The sequence below is a fragment of the Schistocerca cancellata genome, chromosome 4, assembly GCF_023864275.1.
Source record: "Schistocerca cancellata isolate TAMUIC-IGC-003103 chromosome 4, iqSchCanc2.1, whole genome shotgun sequence".
NCBI classification, from domain to species: Eukaryota; Metazoa; Arthropoda; class Insecta; order Orthoptera; family Acrididae; genus Schistocerca; species Schistocerca cancellata.
In genome coordinates this window covers 242,316,121-242,338,234 of record NC_064629.1, presented here as the reverse complement: position 1 = coordinate 242,338,234, position 22,114 = coordinate 242,316,121, and the positions used below count along the sequence as shown (strand labels likewise).

Genomic DNA, 22,114 nt, shown 5'->3' with positions numbered 1-22,114 from the left:
AGCGAGGTGGCGCAGTGGTTAGCACACTGGACTCGCATTCGGGAGGACAACGGTTCAATCCCGTCTCCGGCCATCCTGATTTAGGTTTTCCGTGATTTCCCTAAATCGTTTCAGGCAAATGCCGGGATGGTCCCTTTGAAAGGGCATGGCCGATTTCCTTCCCCATCCTTCCCTAACCCGAGCTTGCGCTCCGTCTCTAATGACCTCGTTGTCGACGGGACGTTAAACACTAACCACCACCATCTTGTGACCATCAGTTGTATGAGCTGACAACACGTAGTTGTATCTAAGCACCATCCGCAAGAACACTGCTGCTGCTGTATCAGGTACAAATGGTGGCATTTGTCAGTATGGTGATGGGCTTGTAACCTGGGTCATATACTAAACTCTGAAAAGTGATAGGTAATCTTCAAATCATGCCCAAAATTGGTCAGCAGACATTTTTGTGAACATTTGTTGCAATGCTTATTAATGCCATACCAAAGAACCAATAATATATTGGCATAATCTTGGATGAGCATGTAAATTGTGAAGAACTAACTGTTGACATGAAGGAAACCTCTCTCTTGCATACACACAATCCAAGGATTTAGAAAAAAATATTATCTCAAATTAAGCAGAAATGAAACCACACTTTATCCCTGCCTTATCTTTATTACTGTAACCTAGTTCAGCACAGCACAAATAGTGAAAACTCCAAGTTGCTGGACATAGACAATATGGTACCAGAAACTAGCTAGTTATGATTGCCTGTGTCAGATACGGGTGTAACATTTGGCTGTTTGTTCGTGTCAGTCCTTCCTATGTTCAGTAATGGATGTGAATGGATGGCTGATGTGATTTTCATACATTCTACTTGCTTCATTGGTATCTTGGTCACCGGTGTCCTCAGTATCTATCCTTGCACATCAGATACGTATTGTTCCGTAACTGCAGTATATGTCCAGCAACTTGGCGGTACCTTTGCAAAACATTAAATCATTCCCCATCCCCTCCTCCATTTTAGCTGTACAATTGTGGAAGAAACTACTGTGTAATTTTCATTTTATCCAAAACCATTCTGCATTCAAGAGGAGATGAAAGCTTAATATGTTTATTGTCAGCATAGCTTTCATGTCAGCATGTCCTGATTGTTCTCTTTCTCGTGAACAGGGAACATGTCCCATTGTAAACTATCCATACATTGCTCATCCCTTTCTATTTCAGTCTTCTTCCTTCCATATCATCTGTTTATCTTATCCTATTTCTCACTCTTCCTTTGACCAGTCACCTTCTTCTCCACATTGATATCTTCTATACTGATGACACACATTTCTTTTAGATGTCATTACTCACATTCGACAAGAATGTAATGAAGAAATTGCTTAACTCAATGTTAATATAACATGATATTTCTTAAATTTCATGTATTCATTATGATACACAATGATGAGCCAAAATATCATGACCAACTAATTTCTAGTGAATTTTCTGGGTTGTATGGTCATGGCCCAGGAAATCTTCTTCTTCTTCTTGATGTTTTGTCCGGAGCTGCATTGGAAAACTTCAGAGGTGCTCCTGGTACCACTGAGTCTTGCTGAATGATGAGTCTGATGTTTGAGAACAACATAAATACCATGAAAGGGGGCACATCAGAAGTTTTCACATGGTCAGCAAAGATAATCCTTGACAAAGATAGAACTCAACTAAGAGCATCACTGAAGATGTCCAACACAGCTCAGGGCGAAATGTCAAGAACTATAAAGTTCTATGGACCACAACAATACTACCTGGAAGATTTACCAGCAACTAAGGCAACTGGTTGTAAAAGCCTTCATTGTGTGATCATGGGTGCTACCCACTTTGAGACTGAGTGCTTCCTGGTGACATTGTGAGCATGTCATGTGGCAAGGCAAGTATCTAAGCGAACGAGAGGGGAATGGGTACTCATGCTAGTGACAATGTACCCTGGAAATGGGGAAGTCCACTAACAGATGTTACTTTGATAAAGGCAGATTTTTATAGCCTGGTGCCTGTGAATATCTCAGATGTGGCAAAGCTGGTTGACTGTTCACATGCTGCTGTCATGAGCATCCATGGAAAGTGGTTGAAGGATGGTGAAACCACAAGTAGGTGGCAAGGTGTTGGACTTCACACCTCATCACAGGAAGTGGTGGTTGGGGGCTTACCAACAATGTAAAGCAGGACAGGCAGCAATCTGTGGCAGATTTGGCAAGAATAGTACAGTGCTGGTGCAGGCAAAAGTGTTGTGGAACAGACCATTCTGTGGTCATTGTTGAATATAAAGTCCCACAGCATGTTGATCCAATACTATCAACATTAGATCGTTGAGACTGGAATGTGTATAAGTGGAAACATGTCTCCTGGTCTGGTGAATCACATTTCTTGTTACATCAGGTCAGTGCTAGGGAGGTGCATTTATCTTATCTTTCATGAAATCTGTGAGAGCTGTGGATTATGTGAACATTATTATTCTGGACCACCTGCATCCCTTCATGCTTGATGTCTTCTGTGACTACGATGGCATGTTAAAGCCAAATAACTGTCTCTGTCACAATTCTGAACCATTAGTCACATCTCAGCCAGTAGGGAAAACATGTTTCTTAAGATTTAGCAAGTTATGTAGGCCTAACACTTGAGACAGACATGTTTGTTGCTTTGTAACTGAGTCACAGCTCAGGGATTGAGAGTTTCAAACTTTGCACACTTTTTATCCATTCAGATTGAAACTATTAAGATCAAACTGACGTTAATGTTATAATGTGGAGTAACCTTGAGTTTTTTCTGTTAAACGAACAGATTGATATAATTTAGTTATTTACTGGAAGGCTTACTGTTTGTGTGAAATTTATAATGAGTATTCAATTTTCTTAAAGGTCACACAAGAAGAAAAAGACACATGAGCCCACTCCAGAAGTGAATGAAGAAACAAAGAAATTAAATGATGAAGACACAGTTAAGCACGGTATGTAAATGAATTTTAATAGTTGTTCAACAAGAGTATATATTAATATTTTTGTGTGTTTCAGGTCTATCAATTGGAGGAAATTTATATTAAAAGTGTCAAAATTTTCCCAAATATGATTATGCACAGTGGACATCAGTCATTACTGTGATTCCAAGTCCAATTCAGTGTCATAACTGGAATTATAGTGCCAGACATTTTTTCAGAATTTTAATGTGCAATACATAAAAGGCCATTACTAAAGAGATGATTAATGACTGAGGATGAAACATAGTGACAAAATACTGGACTAAAAATTGAGAGGATAATGGTTCATATATTCCGCCGTCATACTTGTTTCTTTCTTACCAAGCAAGGTGGCACAGTGGTTAGCACAGTGGACTCACATCCAGGAGGGTGACAGGTCAAATCTGCATCTGATCACCCAGATTTAGATTTCGGTGACTTCCAGGCAAATGTTAGGATGACTCCTTTCAAAGGGCAGGGCTGATTTCTTTCCTTGTCCTTGAAACAATCCAAGCTTGTGTTCTGTCTCTAATGACCTGAGTGTCATTGGAGCATTCAACACCAATCCTCTTCATTTTTCATTGCTCTTGTGTGTTTTAGTTAAATCTCTCCAGTGAATTGTGGGATGTTTGCATGGCAAATTCACTGAGCTCAAAAGAGATTAATGGTTGAATATTTTACAATACACTCAGGATACAAATGTGTCTTATACATTTGAAACACAAAAGTTTTCCCTTATATAGTGTAGGATCCAACACTATGTTCCAAAGTTATGCGCAGACATTTTAATATGAGGGCTGCCTTGTAAGTTTTTACAAAAACATTGAAAAAGCAACATTTTTTGCATAAATCATTTTATTGCTCCCAAAAAAATTTGTCTTTAAAGTTTATGCATTTGTACATGTGTTCAGAGCAGTTCTGGAAACATTTTTTCCACTCTGATGCTTTTGGAAGAATTAAACTGTTTTGTGAGGTGATGAAATGAAATTCTGTGTCATGCATATTTTGTTTGACACAAGGGAATAAAGAGAAGTCATAAGATAATAAATTAGCTGAATATAGGCAATGAGACATTAAATTAATGTTATTCCTCATCAAGTAATCTGTTATTTGTTTGACTTTCTGTGTGGCAGCTGCTACTGTTACGAAGAAGAATGAAGTAGCATATGTATGACTTGTGACAAACAGATTATTGGATACAATTGAGTATTAACTTCTCTTTGATCTTTTAAAGCAGTGGTTCCAATGTGCCCACTGTAACTGCAAAAACAAGCAGTAATTTCTATGACAATGTGTCAGGAGCAACCAACATTTTTGTTTCATTTTGTCTTGAAACACCTGAACAGTTGATTTCTGCTTAGTTTCTGATTCACATAAATATATCCAAGTTGTTTCTCCTAAGCCAGCGGCCTTGTCCCAGTGGTAATACCGGTTCCCATCAGATCACCAAAGTTGCTGCTGGGCTTTGCTAGCACTTGGATGGGTGACCATTCAGTCTGCTGAGCACTGTTGACAAGCAAGGTGCACTCAACCCTTGTGAGACCAATTAAGGAGATACTTAACTGCGAAATAGCAGCTCTGTTCACAAAAACTGACAATGGCCGGGAGAGTGGTGTGCTGACCACATGCCCTTCCATGTCCCCATCCAGTGTCACCTGTGGGCCGAGGATGACACAGCAGTCAATACCATCAGGCCTTCGAAGCATGTTCGGATGAAGTTTAGTTTAAGTTGTTTCTGCTATTACTATGTCATGTTTTCTAAGCATTTTGAGCTTCACTCAAATTGAATGGAATCCATCGAGAAAATGCCTTTTTCCCAGTTAAATGTTTGTGCCGAATCAAATGTACTGCAGTCTTTGATAAATGGAATGGAACAGCTCATGGCAAAGATTTGGATAATGTGAACACTGTGGCTTTCGATATTATACTACTGCAGTGCATGTTCACCAGAAATGATGTGACATTAAGTTCAATTCGGTGTTGACACCATTTCCGGTGATTCTGCGCTGCAGTAGTCCAGTACAAAAGCCACAGTGATTGCATTATCTAGATCATTGCCACGAGCTTTTCCATTCCGTTTATCGAAGACTGCAGCACATTTCATTCTGAATAAAGGTTTAACCATAAAAAAAATTTTCCTCAATGGATTACACGCAATTTGAGTGAAGCTCAAAATATTCAGGAACTTCAGTGAGGAAATGAAAAATCTGTACACATTTTAACAGGAGAAAGAACTTGGATATATTTATAGGAATCAGAAACTAAGCAGCAGTCAACTGTTTGGGTGTTCCAAGACAAAAGGAAATTTTAAAAAAATAGTTCTTGAAGCACTGTCAAGGTAACAATTGCTTGTTTTTTTAGTACGCTGGACATGTTTCAACCACTGCTTTGAAAGATCAAAGAGAAGTTAATACTGAAGAAGAAATCAGGCTTATCAGAAAAAAACCATCCATTATCTGGAAAAAATATCCATTATTTGGGCATATCCAGCAGAACCTAGCTCGTGATCCAAAAGTAGTTTCACCAAGCCCACTTCACTGTTGCGAGCAACAGTAGCTACAGCAAAGAAACAGCTGTGGATTTCACGACTTGAGAACAACTCGACCTGGCTATCCCCTTTGGAAACCCTTCTGCCTGGGCACTAACAGAAGTGGATCGTGTGGAGGTCAGTTGACTGCCTTCGGTCTGTAGTTGGAAGATCCAGCAGTAACCTCCACAAATGGCACTTTTCTGTAAATATCCCCAACTGTGACTGTGGAGCATTTACTGGTCTGTCAACTATGTCCTCCATATTGCACGGAAGATCTTCTGCTTGTGACTCCAAGCACAATTAATGTTACAAGAGTTTAGGCAACAATAATGTATCTTAATAATTCTTTCTCTCTTTACTTTTTAATGGTAATTACCATTTATTATATCTCCTTCTGACCTGAATGAGTAAATGATTATGTAATGTCTCCACATGTTGCCCCCGTCAAGTGTGCATCCTCTTCCATTTTACTGTGTTTTAATCAGTTTGTTGAAAATCCACATTTGCAATTTGATGATGAGTAAGGTAAGAGTGTATGACAACACAGTAACTTCCGTTTTGGAAAATATGACTCTCAAGCAAATGCTTAGCTTTTTGCCAAATAATGCCTCACTTACTCCCTTGTAAATCTGTCGGCCACAATTGTCTTTTACACAGTATTATTTTTTCAGCAGCTTGTGCTTGGCTGTTCATTAGATTTTTTATCCTTCAAACATAGTTTGTGCATAAATGCAGAGTTTTAATAAGAAATTACTGATGGGTGGTAGAATGGACACATTTCCAAACTTTAAAGCCATTTTTATTCAGTTTTATTTGTTTGAGCTTTGGTACATCTCTTGTGGGAACCGTAAAACTCAGCATGAAACAACTACTCCTTACTTCATTTATGATACAGGAGACTAAAGTATACTGAACAGAAAGGTGCCTACTAATTACATGTGGATTTTCTCCAATGATGTTGGTTCAAAATGATAAAACTCTGTCAGGAGGTAGTTTATGAAGGCCTTGGATTTTTTTTTTTTTTTTTGGGGGGGGGGGGGGGAGTGGGTTGCAGAGCTTGTCCAAACACTGCTGATAAAGACAAGAATTATTGCATCAGTTGAATTGTGAAATTTTTGAACATTTGCTCAGGCTTGACTCAAAGTGATTTCCACAAACTTGTGTACAAAAGTGACTTGATTCACTAAGTTTAATTTTGCTAAAGTAAACACCATGTACATCTCTGTAGCCATGTGGTAAGATCTCTGTTTTGGTGGGGACTTGGGTTCAATTCCTAGTACTGCAGGGATTTTTCCTTTGTGGGAGGACTGGATTGGGGTGCCCTCAGCTTCATGACACCAACTGAGGAACTTCTGGTGTGAGACCTTTACAAATGTCTGCTTGTGTCTGTATATTTGCGGATGGATGTGTGTGTGTGTGTGTGTGTGTGTGTGTGTGTGTGTGTGTGTGTGTGTGTGTGTGTGTGGGTGGGCGCGCGCGCGCGGGAGTGTATATCTGTCCTTTTTCCCCCTAAGGTAAGTCTTTCCACTCCCGGGATTAGTATGACTCCTTACCCTCTCCCTTAAAACCCACATCCTTTCGTCTTTCCCTCTCCTTCCCTCTTTCCTGATGAAGCAACCATTGGTTGCGAAAGCTTGAATTTTGTGTGTGTGTTTGTTTTTGTTTGTGTGTCTATCAACATGCCAACACTTTCGTTTGGTAAGTTACATCATCTTTGTTTTTAGATATATTTTTCCCACGTGGAATGTTTCCCTCTATTATATTCATATCTCTGTATTTAAATACACATGGCTATACCAGTTTCTTTGGCACTTCAGTGTATATTGTAATGTGTGTTCTATTTTTTGAATATGGCTTGAACACCAGTAAAATATTTTTGGTAAAGTTCCCTCGTGAGTGTTCATATTTTAAAATTTGTGCTGCTTCTTGACTGAGATTTAAAACAGCTGTCGTGTTGATCTTCCATTTTAATTTCAGGTGGTTGGTGGAAAGCTGGATCAATTTATGATGTACATGGACCAGTTGCTCTTGAATTTGGAAATCAGACTTATGCAAAGGCATTAGATGATGGGCTCTTTATGCTAGGAGCACCACATCCTGAAGGTAATGTAGTTTCCTAGATCTATATCTGTACTCTGCAAGCCACTGTATGGTATACAGTGGAAATACATAGTGTCCTACTATATTTTTTTTTCTTATTCCATTTGCAAATGATACATGGGAAGAATGACTTTTGATATGCTTCTACATGAGCCCAAATTCCTCTAAATTTATCTTTGTGGTCATTACATTAAATGTGTATTTGAGGGAGTAGCATATTTATTGCCTCGTTATGGTATGTGGACTCTCAGAATTGTGCTCCTAAGTTATCTGTCATGTACAGTGGCTTTCTTCTAATGTTTCCATGTGTAGTTTCTTGAGCTTCTCCGACACTCTTATGCAGTATAAACAACCCCATGGTCCACGATAAATCATGCATCTATTCTTTGAATCTGTTCTATCTTTTCCATTTATTCAACTTTGTAAGGGTTGCAGATTGACAAACAGTACTCAAGAGTTGGTCAGATGAGAATTTTACTGGTGACCTCATTTGTTTGTGAGTTATGTTTGCTTAGGGTTATGCCAATAAATTTAAGCCATCCCCACAACTGGATTCATGTTATTACCTCAAACAGTTATTCCTAGATAAAAGTTGTTAGCAAACACTGATGGTGTAGTCAATTTATATTGAGTCTTTTCATATATTTATGCACCTCAAATTACATTTATTTCTGTTTATTCAGCCACAAGTCTTTGCTCCAAATTCTAATCATCTGCAAATCTGTCAGTATTTTGTATTTCATATATTTATGCACCTCAAATTACATTTATTTCTGTTTATTCAGCCACAAGTCTTTGCTCCAAATTCTAATCATCTGCAAATCTGTCAGTATTTTGTAGCAAGACTCTTAAGTTATCATGTCACTGCACACAATGGTATCATCTGGGAGCAGCTTGATACGGCCACAGACATTATTCACCATGTCGTTTGTGTGTATTGTGAACAGCAGGAGCTCTGTCATACTACTTTAAGATTTGATGGATACTAGTTTTGTTTCTGACAATGCGTCCCCATCGAGAATGCCTTGTCTTCCTTCCAGTCTCACATATTGTTGTAGATGTATTCTGTTTTCTAGGCTACAGTGTGGAATGGTATGAAAATCTTTCTGGAATTAAAAAAAAAAAAAAATAAAATAAAATTGCATAAACCTGAGCCGTGCTCTCTACTGTCTTCTACATATCATAACCAAACAGAGCAAGCATCTTTCACATGATTGATGCTTGCAGAAACCGTGTTGACTCTTATATATAAATAGTTGAATTATCAGAAATTTAATCATGTGCAAGAAATTGATGTCAGTCAAACAGATTTATAATTTTGTGTACTGGTTGTGTGATCCTTCTTGGCAATTGATGCTACCTACACCTACTTCCGATTACATGGCACCCTGTGTTGTTCCTGCAATTTCGATAAAATGATTTTGTGAAGTGTGGTTTATTTGCCTCATAACATACATAATCTAAATCATTTCATTCAGGTACAGGATACATATCAAAATTGTGGTAAAATTTCACCATAAACAAAGAATACTTGATGTTAACAAACAGCATCATAAAAATAATACAATTTTATTATATATACGTACAATAAAATTGAACACTTAATTATCCCATGCTCAAATTATAATTTCGTCCTTTATGAATTCCTCTATTGAGTAGTAGTATTTCTCCCACAAAATCTGCTGTAGCCTCGTTTTTAAAATTTCTGTCTTGATATTAAATATGTTTTTTTCCCATTAACCTGTTATATTTTGTCATCCCCATATACTGTGGAGTCTGTGCATATAATTTCAACTGGTGGTAGCATAAAATTATTTCTTGTGTTATATGTGTGGTTAAAATGATCCTCCTCAAGTAATTTTTGTCTGCTGTGTAGGAAGATTATAATTTCATAAATGTATATGGAAGGAACACTTAGCCTTCAGGGGCTCAGCATTGATTTGCTGGGTATGGGTTTGGCGACCCCAAGGTTGACCTGGGGACTGGTAAGTGCCGCCAGTCCTCTGTCACAGTAAGCTCTGGGCATGCTTCAGCAACCACCGTGTGGTGTGGCGGTGGAACGTTGTGTGTCTCAGGGAGCAGGGATCTTGGCTTGGCTGCCCAGATTGCAAGGACGGAATAAACCTCCATAAAAAACCCTCAGTCTCAACGTGTACTGCGCGCTGATGGAATGCATGGCTGTTGAGGTGGAACAGTCGTTAGCGGGCAACCTATTGGGAACGTGAAGTTTCATATTGGGAACCTGCCACACCTCAGTTGCATACGGCTTACCCAAGCATGCGGGACTCTGTCTAGGTGGACTTCTAGTTCCCTAGCTGCTCATGGGACTGAGATGGATCCTTCGAAACAGACTTCGGGTTTACACAGACTCTTTCAGGTATGAGTAACAGAATCATGCTGGTGGCCAGAATGTGTTTCTTATAATTAAACAGAAAGAGGAAAGCTTTGAGAAAGTTTCACCTTTTTACATTCACGAAGGGTTAGAGGGAATCACTGGAACATCAAAAACTGCCAAGCCTTGCGGAATGGGACCCTGTCAATAGAAATGTCCAATTCTCAACAGGTCAAGAACATCCAGAAAGCTCAGTGCCTCAGGGAGTATGCAATTGAATGTGAACTGCACAGCACCTTAAACTATAGCAAAGGTGTTGTGAATTGCAGGATCTGGTTGACATTCCCCGAGAAGAACTGATAGCCGAGTGGTTCCAGGAAGGAATCGTTGATGTCCAGAACATTATGAAACGGGTGGATGGTCACCTCATGAAGTCAGACTCATTTATACTGACTTTCAGCAGCACAAAACTTCCTGGGCACATTAAGGCTTGTTTCCTCGATCTCAGTGTGCGGCCTTATTTCCCTAACCCGATGCATTGTCTTACCTGCCAGCGCTCTGGGCACACCATCTCAGGTTGTAAGGGGGCTGCCACATGTGGAAAATGTGGTAAGGCCACCCATGATGGTGTTGGTTGTGCATCTCCTCCAAAGTGTGTCAACTGCTCTGGTGATCACCCTGTCTGGAGTAGGGACTTCTGTGTCTTCCTTGAAGAAAAGAAGATATAGGAAATCAAAACGACTATATGTATTTCATATGAAGAGGCCAAAAACAATCTATAAGGCCATGCAGCCCGTAGCATTTGCTACCTCCTTTGCATCTGCTCTTAAACAACCAGTTCCGAAGGACGATACTGTTGCCCAAACGGAGGTTGCTAGTGTCAGCACTAGTGCCTGCATTTGCCAGTGCGCTTGTGCTGTTGCGATTCCCGCAAAGTCCACTCCCAAAACATCAGACAAGTCTGTTGTTGTTGACATTGCAGAGCTCCCTGCTCCCCTAAAGGCGCAGTCTGGTTCACCATCCAGCGCTGCCACTACCCCTGCTGCGATATTTTGGCCCCAAAGCCTACCCCTGGCAAAAAATCAAAGGCCAAGCATCCACCACTGCCAGAGTCTGGACGTAAATAGTCCGACGATGTGGATGTCCTTCTCTCTTATGTCTCTCTTGACTTCTCGGTAGAACTAATGGAGCTTGATGTCAGACGAGGGCAATCATCTCGCCCATAGACTGAGCCCCCACCCATTACGTGCTTACCGCCCCAGCACAATGACATGGTGAAAGTACAACCCCCATGATGGATGGCTTCCATATTACAGTGGAACATTAATGGGTTAAGAACACATGTGGAGGAACTGAAAATCCTAGGAGAGGAATGCCCTCTGTGCCCGTGTTTACAAGAAACACATTTTAAAGCCACTGACTCCCTCGTGCTCTGTGGCTGTATCCTTTACCTGAAGGATGACCTGACCGAGGACAGGGCCAAGGGGGGTGTTGCTGTGTTTGTCAATGACATGCATCACTCTTCCGCTCTCCCCCTGGCTACCAACCTGCAAGCAGTTGGTGTTGAAATTTATGGGTATTGGAGGGTCACTGTTTGTTCACTGCATCTCCCTCCACAAGATGTGATCGACTCTGAGGCCCTTATAGCTCTCATGGAACAACTCCCTTGACCTTTTCTTCTCCTGGGAGATTTCAATGCTCACAATGTTTTGTGGGGCTCGAACTCTACTTGCCCTCGGGGGTCAAGTTTTGGAGAGCCTCATGACGTCTCACGAGTTGTGCATCCTAAACACAGGTACTCACTTTCACTTTTGTACTGCTACTGTGTCCTTATCTGCCATCGGCCTCTCTTTCTGTTCTCCAGCCCTAGCATAATCTGTTCAGTGGGCAGTCATTGACAACCTCCGTTCCAGTGACCACTTCCCCCTCCACATTCACCTATTTGACAGAGCCATTTGTGAAGAGCAGTCACTCACATGGTTGGTCAGCAGAGCTAACTGGACACTGTTCAGCCAGCTGGCTGTGTTTGAACATGTGCCAGCATCCAGGAATGGATGGACCATATCACACAAGTGATCCATCCTATCGCTGACTTCCCAAAGTCCTCAGTTCATCTCCAGAGGCAACCTGTGCCTTCGTGGACTCATGAGTGCCACTCCACCATTCTAAAGAGGCGTGCGGCTCTTCGACGATTTAAAAGCTGCCCTGCGGCAGACAACCTTTATAGCCTTTCGAGCTGCGAGAGCAAATGCCCGACGTGTGATTAAAGTGAGCAAGAAACGATCATGGCAAGCATTTCTGGTCTCCGTCAACCGTTCCACTTGTTCTACGAAAGTATGGGAGCCATCAGGAGGATTTCTGGTAAGCGCAGTTGCTCACCAATAGCTGCAGTGCTGACATGAGGATGTCTCCGAACAGCACCTGGAGACATTGCTCAGATGCTGGCAGAGACCTTTGCACAAACTACTGCAAATGCCAGCCAGGATCTGGCGTTTCGCTGCTACCATGCGACTGCACAGAGGAGCAAATTGGACTTTGGTTCCAACGATTCCGAAAGTTACAACTCTCCCTTCTCCATGTGGGAGTTGGAATCAGCCCTGTCTGAGGCTCGTGACATGGTACCTGGTCACGACTAGATCCGGTACTGCATCCTTAGACATTTGCCAGCAGCTTTGAAAAAACTCCTTCTTAAATATTTTAATCTTATATGGCAGACAGGTCATTTCCCCAACTTTTGGAGAGAGGCAGTTTTGATACCTCTTCTCAAACCAGGAAAGGACCGCATGTCTCCCAGTAGTTTTTGGAGTATTGCTTTAACGAGCTGTGTAGGAAAGACCCTGGAGCGAATGATTAACCGGCATCTGGTCTGGCTATTATAGACAAGGCAACTTCTTAGCCACACTCAGTGTGGATTCTGCAGATTTCAGACCACTGTTGACAACCTGACTCTGCTCGAGGTGGCTACTCAGCAGTCTTTCCTACGTAGACATCACTGCATTGGAATATTATTCGATATCAGTAAGGCATACAATACTGCTTGGCTACACTGTATTCTCACTCAACTGCATCAATGGGGCTTTCATGACCATCTCCCCATCTTCATTCAGTCCTTCCTGTCTCAGCACTATCTTAGGACCTGAGTTGGTGACTCGCTGTCAGATTGTTTCGAGCAGGAGAATGGTGTCCCTCAGGGCAGTGTTTTAAGTGGTACCCTCTTTGCCATAGCCATCAATAGTATCACGTCTACAGTATGGAGTCCAGTACAGTGCTCCTTATTTGTAGACGATTTTACTGTTTTCCATTCCTCTTCCAGTGTTGCATCAGCAAGCCGTCAGTTGCAACTTATTGTGCGGCAGTTAGAGGAGTGGGCTGCAAAGACGGGTTTCCAGTTTTCTGCAGGTGTGTGTGTGTGTGTGTGTGTGTGTGTGTGTGTGTGTGTTCATTTGAATCATTCTCATCATATTTTTCATTTGCCTGCCTTGCGAATGAGGGACACCATCCTAAGTTTTAGAGATTCAGTGCGGTTTCTGGGCCTCATTTTTGACTCCCAATTGTCGTGGTTGCTGCACCTGCGAGATCTGAAAGCCAGAACCCTGCAGGCACTGAATATCTCAAAAGTGCCTTAGTCACAGGTCTTGGGGAGCGGACAGGACGCGTCTCCTCCAGTTTTATAGGGCTTTCGTGTGTTATCGGCTGGACTAAAGGTCACAGTGTATGGATCAGAGCTGGTCTTCCTATTATAAGATCATTGATGCTGTCCACCATGAGGGGCTTCGGCTGGCCATGGGTGCCTATCGGACCAGTCCCACACCCAGCCTCTGTGCTGAGGCACGGGAACTGCCACTTACCATCCGGCAGCAGCTCCTCCTAGTGCGCCAAGTGTGTAAGTTTCTTGCAGCTCCAACTTCATCCACTACCCAATTTTTTGCTCATCTGCCCGTGGACTGTCTTTTTTCCCCACTGTCCCTGAGCCACATTGCCATTCAGGGTCCGTGTGTTATGTGTGCTGAAGTCACTCAGTGTGGAGCCCGTACAGCCCCAAATCCAGGGTTTTAACTGCCTGCCACCCTGGTTACTGGAGAGTCCCAGAATGATTTTAGATTTGGTTCGGTACAAGAGAGATTGCACTCCTGCTTCTGTTTTTAATGCAACATTTTCTGCCATTTTATCTGAGCACCACGACTATGTAATAGTTTTTATGGATGGGTCAAAACGGGGGGATTTTGTTGGTTGCTCTGTTGTTTTTCCATATCGTGTCCTCAAGGTCTGATCGCCTCCAGCTTTTACTCTCTTTGATGCGGAATTATCTGCGATCTTGTGGGCACAGAAGCAAATGAGACACTCTTCCCATCCTAAATTTCATGTCTGTTCCGATTCACTCAGTGCCCTTCACTCATTGCAACATTTGCATCCAGCAGTTAAAATAGTCCACACCATCCAGGATGCCCTCCTCCAACTATGACGACAGGGGAAGGAGGTGACTTTCTGCTGGATTCCAGGGCACATCAGCATTGCTCGGAATGAAAGGGAAGATCTTGCAGCCAAGGAGGTGTGTCTCAATCCACAAGTATTTCAGTGTGCCATCCCCCTGCACACTCTCACCTTGCTGGTGGGGGCCTCTAGAGTCTTGCGTCAGTGGGAAGATGAGTGGCTGGAAATGACTGACAATAAGCTCTGTTTAGTCAAGCCCACAACATGTGTTTGCTCTACTTCCTTCCAGCCACATACACGGGACGAGGTTCTCCTCACTCGTCTTCGGATAGGCCACAGTCCTACGACACATGGCTTCTTGCTGCGATGAAAGGACCATCCAATGTGTAGTGGTTGTGGCGTCCAGGTCACTGTGCGCCACGTTTTATTGGTTTGCATTTTATTTTCTGACCATGGGGCTGCAGTTGACTTGCCGGCGGATCTGCTATCTCTTTTAGGTAATAATCAGACAAATGCGACTAGAATTTTGAAGTTCTGTGACTTGTCCAATGTTTTTACCAAGATTTTAGGGAGAGGGTTTCAATTTGCTCACAGGGTGACTGACTAGCCCACATTTTACGTAAATGGCCAGCCAGTGACAACTTCCTATGGCGTCCTTGAAACTCCTTTCTTGTTTCATTTACGTTTTATTCTCTTGTACAGCAATTTTCATCTTTTCCTGCTTTCTTTGTGTGTATGCTCCCTTTTACAAATGTTGTCCACATTTGTTTCTTTTAATGTGTGTCAGGGCGCTGATAATCTCAGTGCTCAGTGCCCGTAAGACCCAACACACACACACACACACACACACACACACACACACACACACAGAGGAACAGCTAGGATTTGTAGTTTCCAAAATAATGGGTGACAAGACTCTGTTTGCTGTGCAATACACATGTATTGGGAAATTTCCTTTTGCAGTTTCAGTATTCGACATACATTACTTGAACTTTACCAGAAATTTATCCCATAGCTAATGACAGAATCAAAATAACTATGATAAGCAATTTTTCCTGTACTCAGGTCAGTAGAATTTGGTAGTATTTTCACTGAAAATGCTAAACTGCTTAGTCTATTTGACAGGAGGTCAATATATGTATTCCAGCTTAAGTTCTTGTCCACGTTTAGTCCCAGGAATTTAACCATGTCATCTTCTTTCATAAGTTGATTGTCATTTAGAATAAAAATTCACTGCATCTGAGGTGACAGTTACCGCTTGTTTTCTGTTGTGTAAGTATAATGTTTGCCAATTTAGAGCATTGTCCTTAATCTCGTATTTGTCTAATTTGTAGATAAGCAAGTCATGGTTCATGGAGTCAAATGCTTTTGTGAGCTCACAGAGGATACCTGCAATTTAACTCCTCTGATCCAGTGATTTGCATATGTTTTCGATAAAGCTATTCATTGCACCCAGACTGTTTTTCCTTGGTAGAAATCCTAACTGGTTGCTTATAATAAGTTTTTGGTCTGGTTTGCAGATACTTTATCTTGCCCTTTTGACAGGACTGGAAGAACAGAAATAGGGTAATAGTTTCCCATGTCTTCCCTCGACCCTTTCTTGAAGGGAGGTCTGACTTTGGCATACTCCAAACCATCGGGTAAGCATCCCTATTGAAAAGACTGGTTGAATATTTTAGTTAGGGGAGGTGCTATTGTGCCACACACTGTTTTAATCACCCCCCATTTTCCACATCCTTTGTTGTGACTTTTTTAAAATCTATAAGATGTTCAGCTTTGTGATGGAATCCAATGGGATTTACTTTAGTTTGATACTTCGCTACATCAACATCTTATGAATAATTCATTTAAACACACTTTAATATTAGATATTTCATTACTACTAACTCTTAACATCTAACAGACCACACTGCTTTTGTTTTACTTTTATGTTGTACAATGAACTTCTTGTTTGCCACTTTTATAAATATAGATTTATAATGACACACATACTCAGTAAAATGTGTCTTTTTATTATATTTAGGTTCATTATAGAGTTTCCTCTTCTTGGCACTAGCAATTTTTATATCCTTACGTATCTATTTAAGTTTATTAGTCATTTTGTTGTATGTGTATTTTCCAAGCTTTTTCTGAAACATTTATGGATGGATAGTATCATCTGATTATTATTTTACATTTCTTTCTTTATATATTCTAGATAATCACCAAGATTATCTAGTGTTCTGGCTCTGTATTTGTCTTTTGACATTACAGAGTCCTTTCCTGAAATGCTTTTGTTATTCAGCCTAGCATTTCAGTATATGTCCCATTCTGGATTTGATATTTCAGTCCTTTTTTTTCTACATGTGTCCTATTACAAGTATTATGTGCACATTGTTCCCTTTGATGAGTGACAGTACCTCTGGACCACAAAAGTGAGGTTAGCGGCTTTTAGTACTTCATCCAGCTGCTGAAAGGTGCTGAGAATGGCTTCTGAACCCAGGCGACTGCGTCCATCATTGGTGCCAACGTAAACTACAACTTGTAGCCGGCTTCACCCACTGTGTTTACTTGGTGCTGGCAGAAACTATTTCCTTATGGGGCCCCATCAACTGCCTTCGGGCTCCCAGTAACAAGCAGTCCCTCCCTATATTCAGACCAAATGAGATTACACAGTTGTAAGACATTGGATTCACTTTAAGGAGGACAGTGGTTCATGTCCTCATCTGCCTGTCCAGAGTTAGGATCCGGGGTTTCCCTAAATAGTTTAAGACAAGTGCTGGGATGTTTCCTTTGAAACCTTCCCAATCATTCCCCCATATGAACTTGGGCACTGTCTCTAATGACCTAGTTGTTGATTAGATATTGAAGCCTCAATATTCCTTCCTTTTTTTCTGTGTGAATGTGATGGCATGAGAGGTGCAGGGGCCATCACCCCAGAGGTCCCATTGCTGCCACAGCCCTCAGCAGCATCTTGAACCTTTTCAGTGGTAGTCACCACATATCCTGACTGTTACCAATTTTGCCTGCAGTGCTAGTATCAGACAAAAATGATGTATGTAAAATATGGAAATACTTAGGAAAATTAAAAAACAAAACTCAATGCTGATAAATGAACAGTTGCACTGCTCATATCCACATAGACAAAAGTAATAAAATGACTAAACTAAATACTTTATACGAACTCAGTACTGCTACTATCGCTGCTGCTGCTGCTGCTGCTGCTGCTGCTGCTACTACTGCTGCTGCTGCTGCTGTCAACTCTACCAACTGTTGTTCTGTAGTCAGCAACTTGAGTGCCACTGCAGTTCCTTTTCAAACGAGCACTCAAGCCACTGTAATTTTTGTTTCTTAGTGCCTTGTTACTATTGTTAATGGGACAGTAGAACGAAAGAGATCCACTGTAAATTTTCAACAATAGATACTTGAATAGTAGTAGTAACAATAGACAAGGTTACATTTAAATGTATTATGTTATTATCTACAACAACCTTCAGATACAATTTTTATTCAATTAGTATGAAGTTCAAGACAACAGAGGAGTTGCCTAAGTCAAAAGTTAAATGAAGTCATTGGATACGACAAGGACTAAATATATGTTTAGTCCCTTTGTTTGGATACTAAGAAACACAGTTGATATAGTAAGTATACTATAGAGAATGCTACTGTATCAATGGCAGTAGTTATGAAATAAATGATGTAGTGAAATAAAATCCCAGCATTAGCCTAATGGCCATGAATAATGACAGAGAATGTAGAGGTGGCAAATTGTGGAAGGGTTGATGCTATGGGACTGACTTGAAGTGTTGGAAGTGGACAGTGCACTGATATGAAACCGGTAAAGCCCCCACTTTGAGTCCCGCTTTTGCATGCTATTATGATCTGTTAGGAAGTTTCCTTAGCTCCCCTAAATCACTCAGGGTGAGTGCCTGGATGGTTCCTCACATGAAGCTACGACCAGTTATTTCCAATTACTTTACTGATCTAGAATACCTTTGATGATCTAGGTACCAACTGGCTATTAAGCTCTAAACGTACTTGCTTTGTTTGTGATATTGCTGTCCAGAATAAAGTATCAGTGACGTATGGATTCTGATTCAAGTGTTCTGGTAGAAAGTACTACAAAAGCATACCTTCAGTGTCACAACACTTTACACTGCTAAAAAGCCGACATTTTTGTGGGCTGTTAACGTAATTGTATTAGTGAAACTTGAATTGTTTATTCACATCGCTCATAGCAAATTCTTTTATAAATTTTATTATTCTCTGATTGTTCTATAATAATTTTGGAATTTTTCACAAATGTGAGTGTATGTTCAATCTGATTCCCCAAAGTATATACTCAATCTGACTCCCCAAAGTGATGTTATTGCATCTTCTGTTGTGAAGTATTCATGTGTTTAATCATATCCATTGCTTTTTAAGGAATCAGCTGTGTTACGAACGCAGTAGTTGAAACAGTTATTTTGATTGATTGACATTTACGATGATGTTAACTTATCTTTACTGCTTAATTCAAAACCTGTTTAGTGTTAAAAGCAAATTTATTTGTAGGTGAAGGTCCATCTCCAGAAGAAATTCTGTCTGCTCTTATAATTGATGACACAAAAATTGCTTTAAAATCAGGCTATGGCAAATATCTAACTGCCTGTAAAGATGGAAAAGTGACTGGACGATCAGCTGCATGCGGACCTATGGAGCAGTGGGAACCAATTTTTCAGGTGCTGTGTAATGTAATGGACAAATCTCATTACATAAATATGCTGAATTATTAAGAATACATTGACACGCAAACAAAAATTTACACTTAACAGCCAAAACATTATGACCACTGCCCACCATGACATTGGATGCCACATGGTAGCAATGTGGACACATGACATGGTAACAAAAGTACGTAAGCAGAGCGGACATGTATGGGGATGACCATTGCGAAGATATGGGCTGCAAATGGGGAAACCCATTGAGATAAGCAGCTTATTATTACACAGAGCCTGTGACTGAGTCTCTCAAAATCGGTGAAGCTGGTCGAATGTTCACATACTACTGTTGTGAGCATTTACAGAAAGAGGTAGAAGAAAAGTGAAACTACCACTAGGCACTAAATGGTTGGATGTCCAAAACTCTTCACTGAATGTGGGGTTCGGAGGCTTGTCTGCTCTGTGAAGTAGGAGAGATGGTGATCTGTGGTATCTCTACCGAAAGAGTATAATACTGATGCACACGCAACTGTTTTGGAGTACACTGTTCATTGTATATTGTTGAACAGACTGTGTTCACATGTTGAACCATCATCATCATCAGTTAAGATTGCAGTGGCTGTGGGACCATTGGGATTCAACAGTCTATCAGTGAAAACGTCAGCTCTTCGAGTGAATCACATTTTTGCTACACTAGGTCACTAGTCATCTCCACAAATGCCTCGAAACGTGAAGAGTGCCATGTACGCGGGCTGGTGGAGTCAGTAATATGCTGCAGGAGACATTTTCTTGCTTTTGCATGGGACCTGTGATAATAATCAAGACAACGATGTCATCTTTTAGCAGGTACAATTATCTGTGTCTTGGAGCCAGAATCGTGCCACAGTAGTTTGTGGAGCATTATAGTGAACTCACATTGATGTCTCGGCAACCATATTCACCTGATGTAAATGCTGGGGAACCTATCTGTGTTGCTATCAGGCACCATCACTGCGTATGCAAATCAGCGGCCCATTATTTATGCAAATTACATGACCTGTGTGTACACATCTAAGGCCACATATTTCTACAAACCTACCAACGAACTGTCGGATCCCTGATATGCAGAATCATTTATGTATTTTGTTCCGAATATGGACAAACAAGCTATTAAGCAGATGGTCATAATGTTTTTGCTCATCGGTATATAATTTACTTTATAATTTGGGACAACACTTTCACCATCTCTTACAATTTACTTTTGGACAGTTCCTGCTTGTTAAGTCCCAAGCAAATTTTCAGTGTTATTAAGTGTTTTATTAAGAATCAATTTGTTAAAAGACTTCCTACAAATACTCTGAAAGAACTGAGAGAAATATATATTTCATCACATACAAATTCAAAAATTGCCGTTAAATTTAGATTTCTTCACCTCTTTTTCTATAAGGCTGTTAGTAAGTAATGTTCTCTCTCTTTTCATAAGAGAATTCAGTAAGGTCAGAACTTGCATGTCAAAGTGTTAATGTAAACAGATGTATAATTTGTTTGATGAAATCTCTAGCATTAGAATAATTCATAAATGCTTCTCTTTGAAGAAAGTAGCTTTTTATAATAACTGTTGATTTTAATGTTTCACAAAAGACAAAATTCTACTATCAGTTTAGAACAGAACGAACAATGACAGTTGAAGTAAAGATAAATTTCACTAGTTTTCCATGGCACAGTTAAGAGGGTGTGTCTTGTGAAAGAAATAATAATAATATTTATTCAACATTGAATAATCAAATACAATCCCTAGAAATAATACAGTTTCAGGACATCATACAGATTATTCTTCTGAATACGTCAGTTTATAAATTACAAACTAAAGATTTGTTTGCATTAATAAATTTTACATTTTGATGGATTTTACGTCTGGTAGTATACAATCACGATATTACAAATATTGTTTTTATCAACATTATATTAGTTGTAGGTTACTTAATACTATGAGCTTGACATACTTATGAAAGACTTTTCATACAGATATAATACTCGTCTAGGGAATAAAAAGGGTTTTCAATTAGAATTCTTTTCAGCTGATCTTTTAATTTGATAGCAGGAAGGGTTGTGAGACTTTTTGGTAGGGCATTGGCTAGCTTCAGCCCAGCATGAAGTGCATTTTTTTCATATAAAGCTGTTCTGTGGCTATTTACATGGTATCTGAACTTTTGCCTTGTATCATATTAGTGCAGGTCACAGTTGAAATTTGGATTAATTGTTTTCACAAGCAATATAACTTTCAATATGTACACACCTATAATGGTAAGCACACCTAATTTTGGGAACAGGTTCTGACATGATTCTCAAGGTTTGGCACCACAGATAATTCTGATAACTTTTTTCTGTAGTATTAATAATGTACTTAGGTTGGCTTGAGTTGTTGCACCCCATATTTCTACAGCATAGTTTAAGTTTGATGAGAATAGGGCATGATAAGCAGTTTTTAGTACACCCATGTCCTTACAATATTTGCTAATCATATTTATAGCAAACACATTCTTCAACAGTTTACATGCTAAGGAATCAATATGCATGTCCCATTTGAGGCTGTCCTGGATTGTAATTCCCAAGAACTTTGTCCATTTTTCCATTTCTACAATGGCATTTCCTATGGATAATTTCATGTCAAATTCTATTTGTTTCCTTGTCTTAAATTCCATCATTGCAGTCTTTGAAGCACTTACATTTAGATGGCTTTCATTAAAATACTTGACTATTTCATTGGTTACACTGTTGCACTGTATCTCCAGACTCTCATAGTCTTTTACACACTATTGATGTGTCATCTGCATACAATATTGAAAGAAAAAAATGGAACCAACATTCTGTATTTATTTGCAATTGTGGGACCTAAGTAAGTCAGACTAGAACATCAAACATTACAGAAGAAAGACTAAAAATTTAATTAGCTCTGATTGTGATTGCAATAATAAATTGCTCATAAAAAATTACAGATAATGTTCATGATGAACGTGGTATTGGATTAAGTAAACTTAGTATCTGTGTCGCAGCAGTGACGAAAAGATAATTTTTCCCCCTTTTATAATATT

The 22,114-nt window shown here is 40.2% G+C and overlaps 1 protein-coding gene across 1 annotated transcript in view; it reads left to right on the top strand.

Moving 5' to 3' along the window:
• The window catches only part of LOC126183853 (protein FRG1 homolog), a 40,196-nt gene that overhangs the window by 3,808 nt on the left and 14,274 nt on the right, over positions 1–22,114 (top strand). The window contains exons 2-4 of the mRNA XM_049926141.1: positions 2,877–2,965; positions 7,479–7,604; positions 18,898–19,064. Coding sequence (XP_049782098.1) covers positions 2,877–2,965; positions 7,479–7,604; positions 18,898–19,064 — 382 coding nt within the window. The remainder of the gene's footprint in view (positions 1–2,876; positions 2,966–7,478; positions 7,605–18,897; positions 19,065–22,114) is intronic.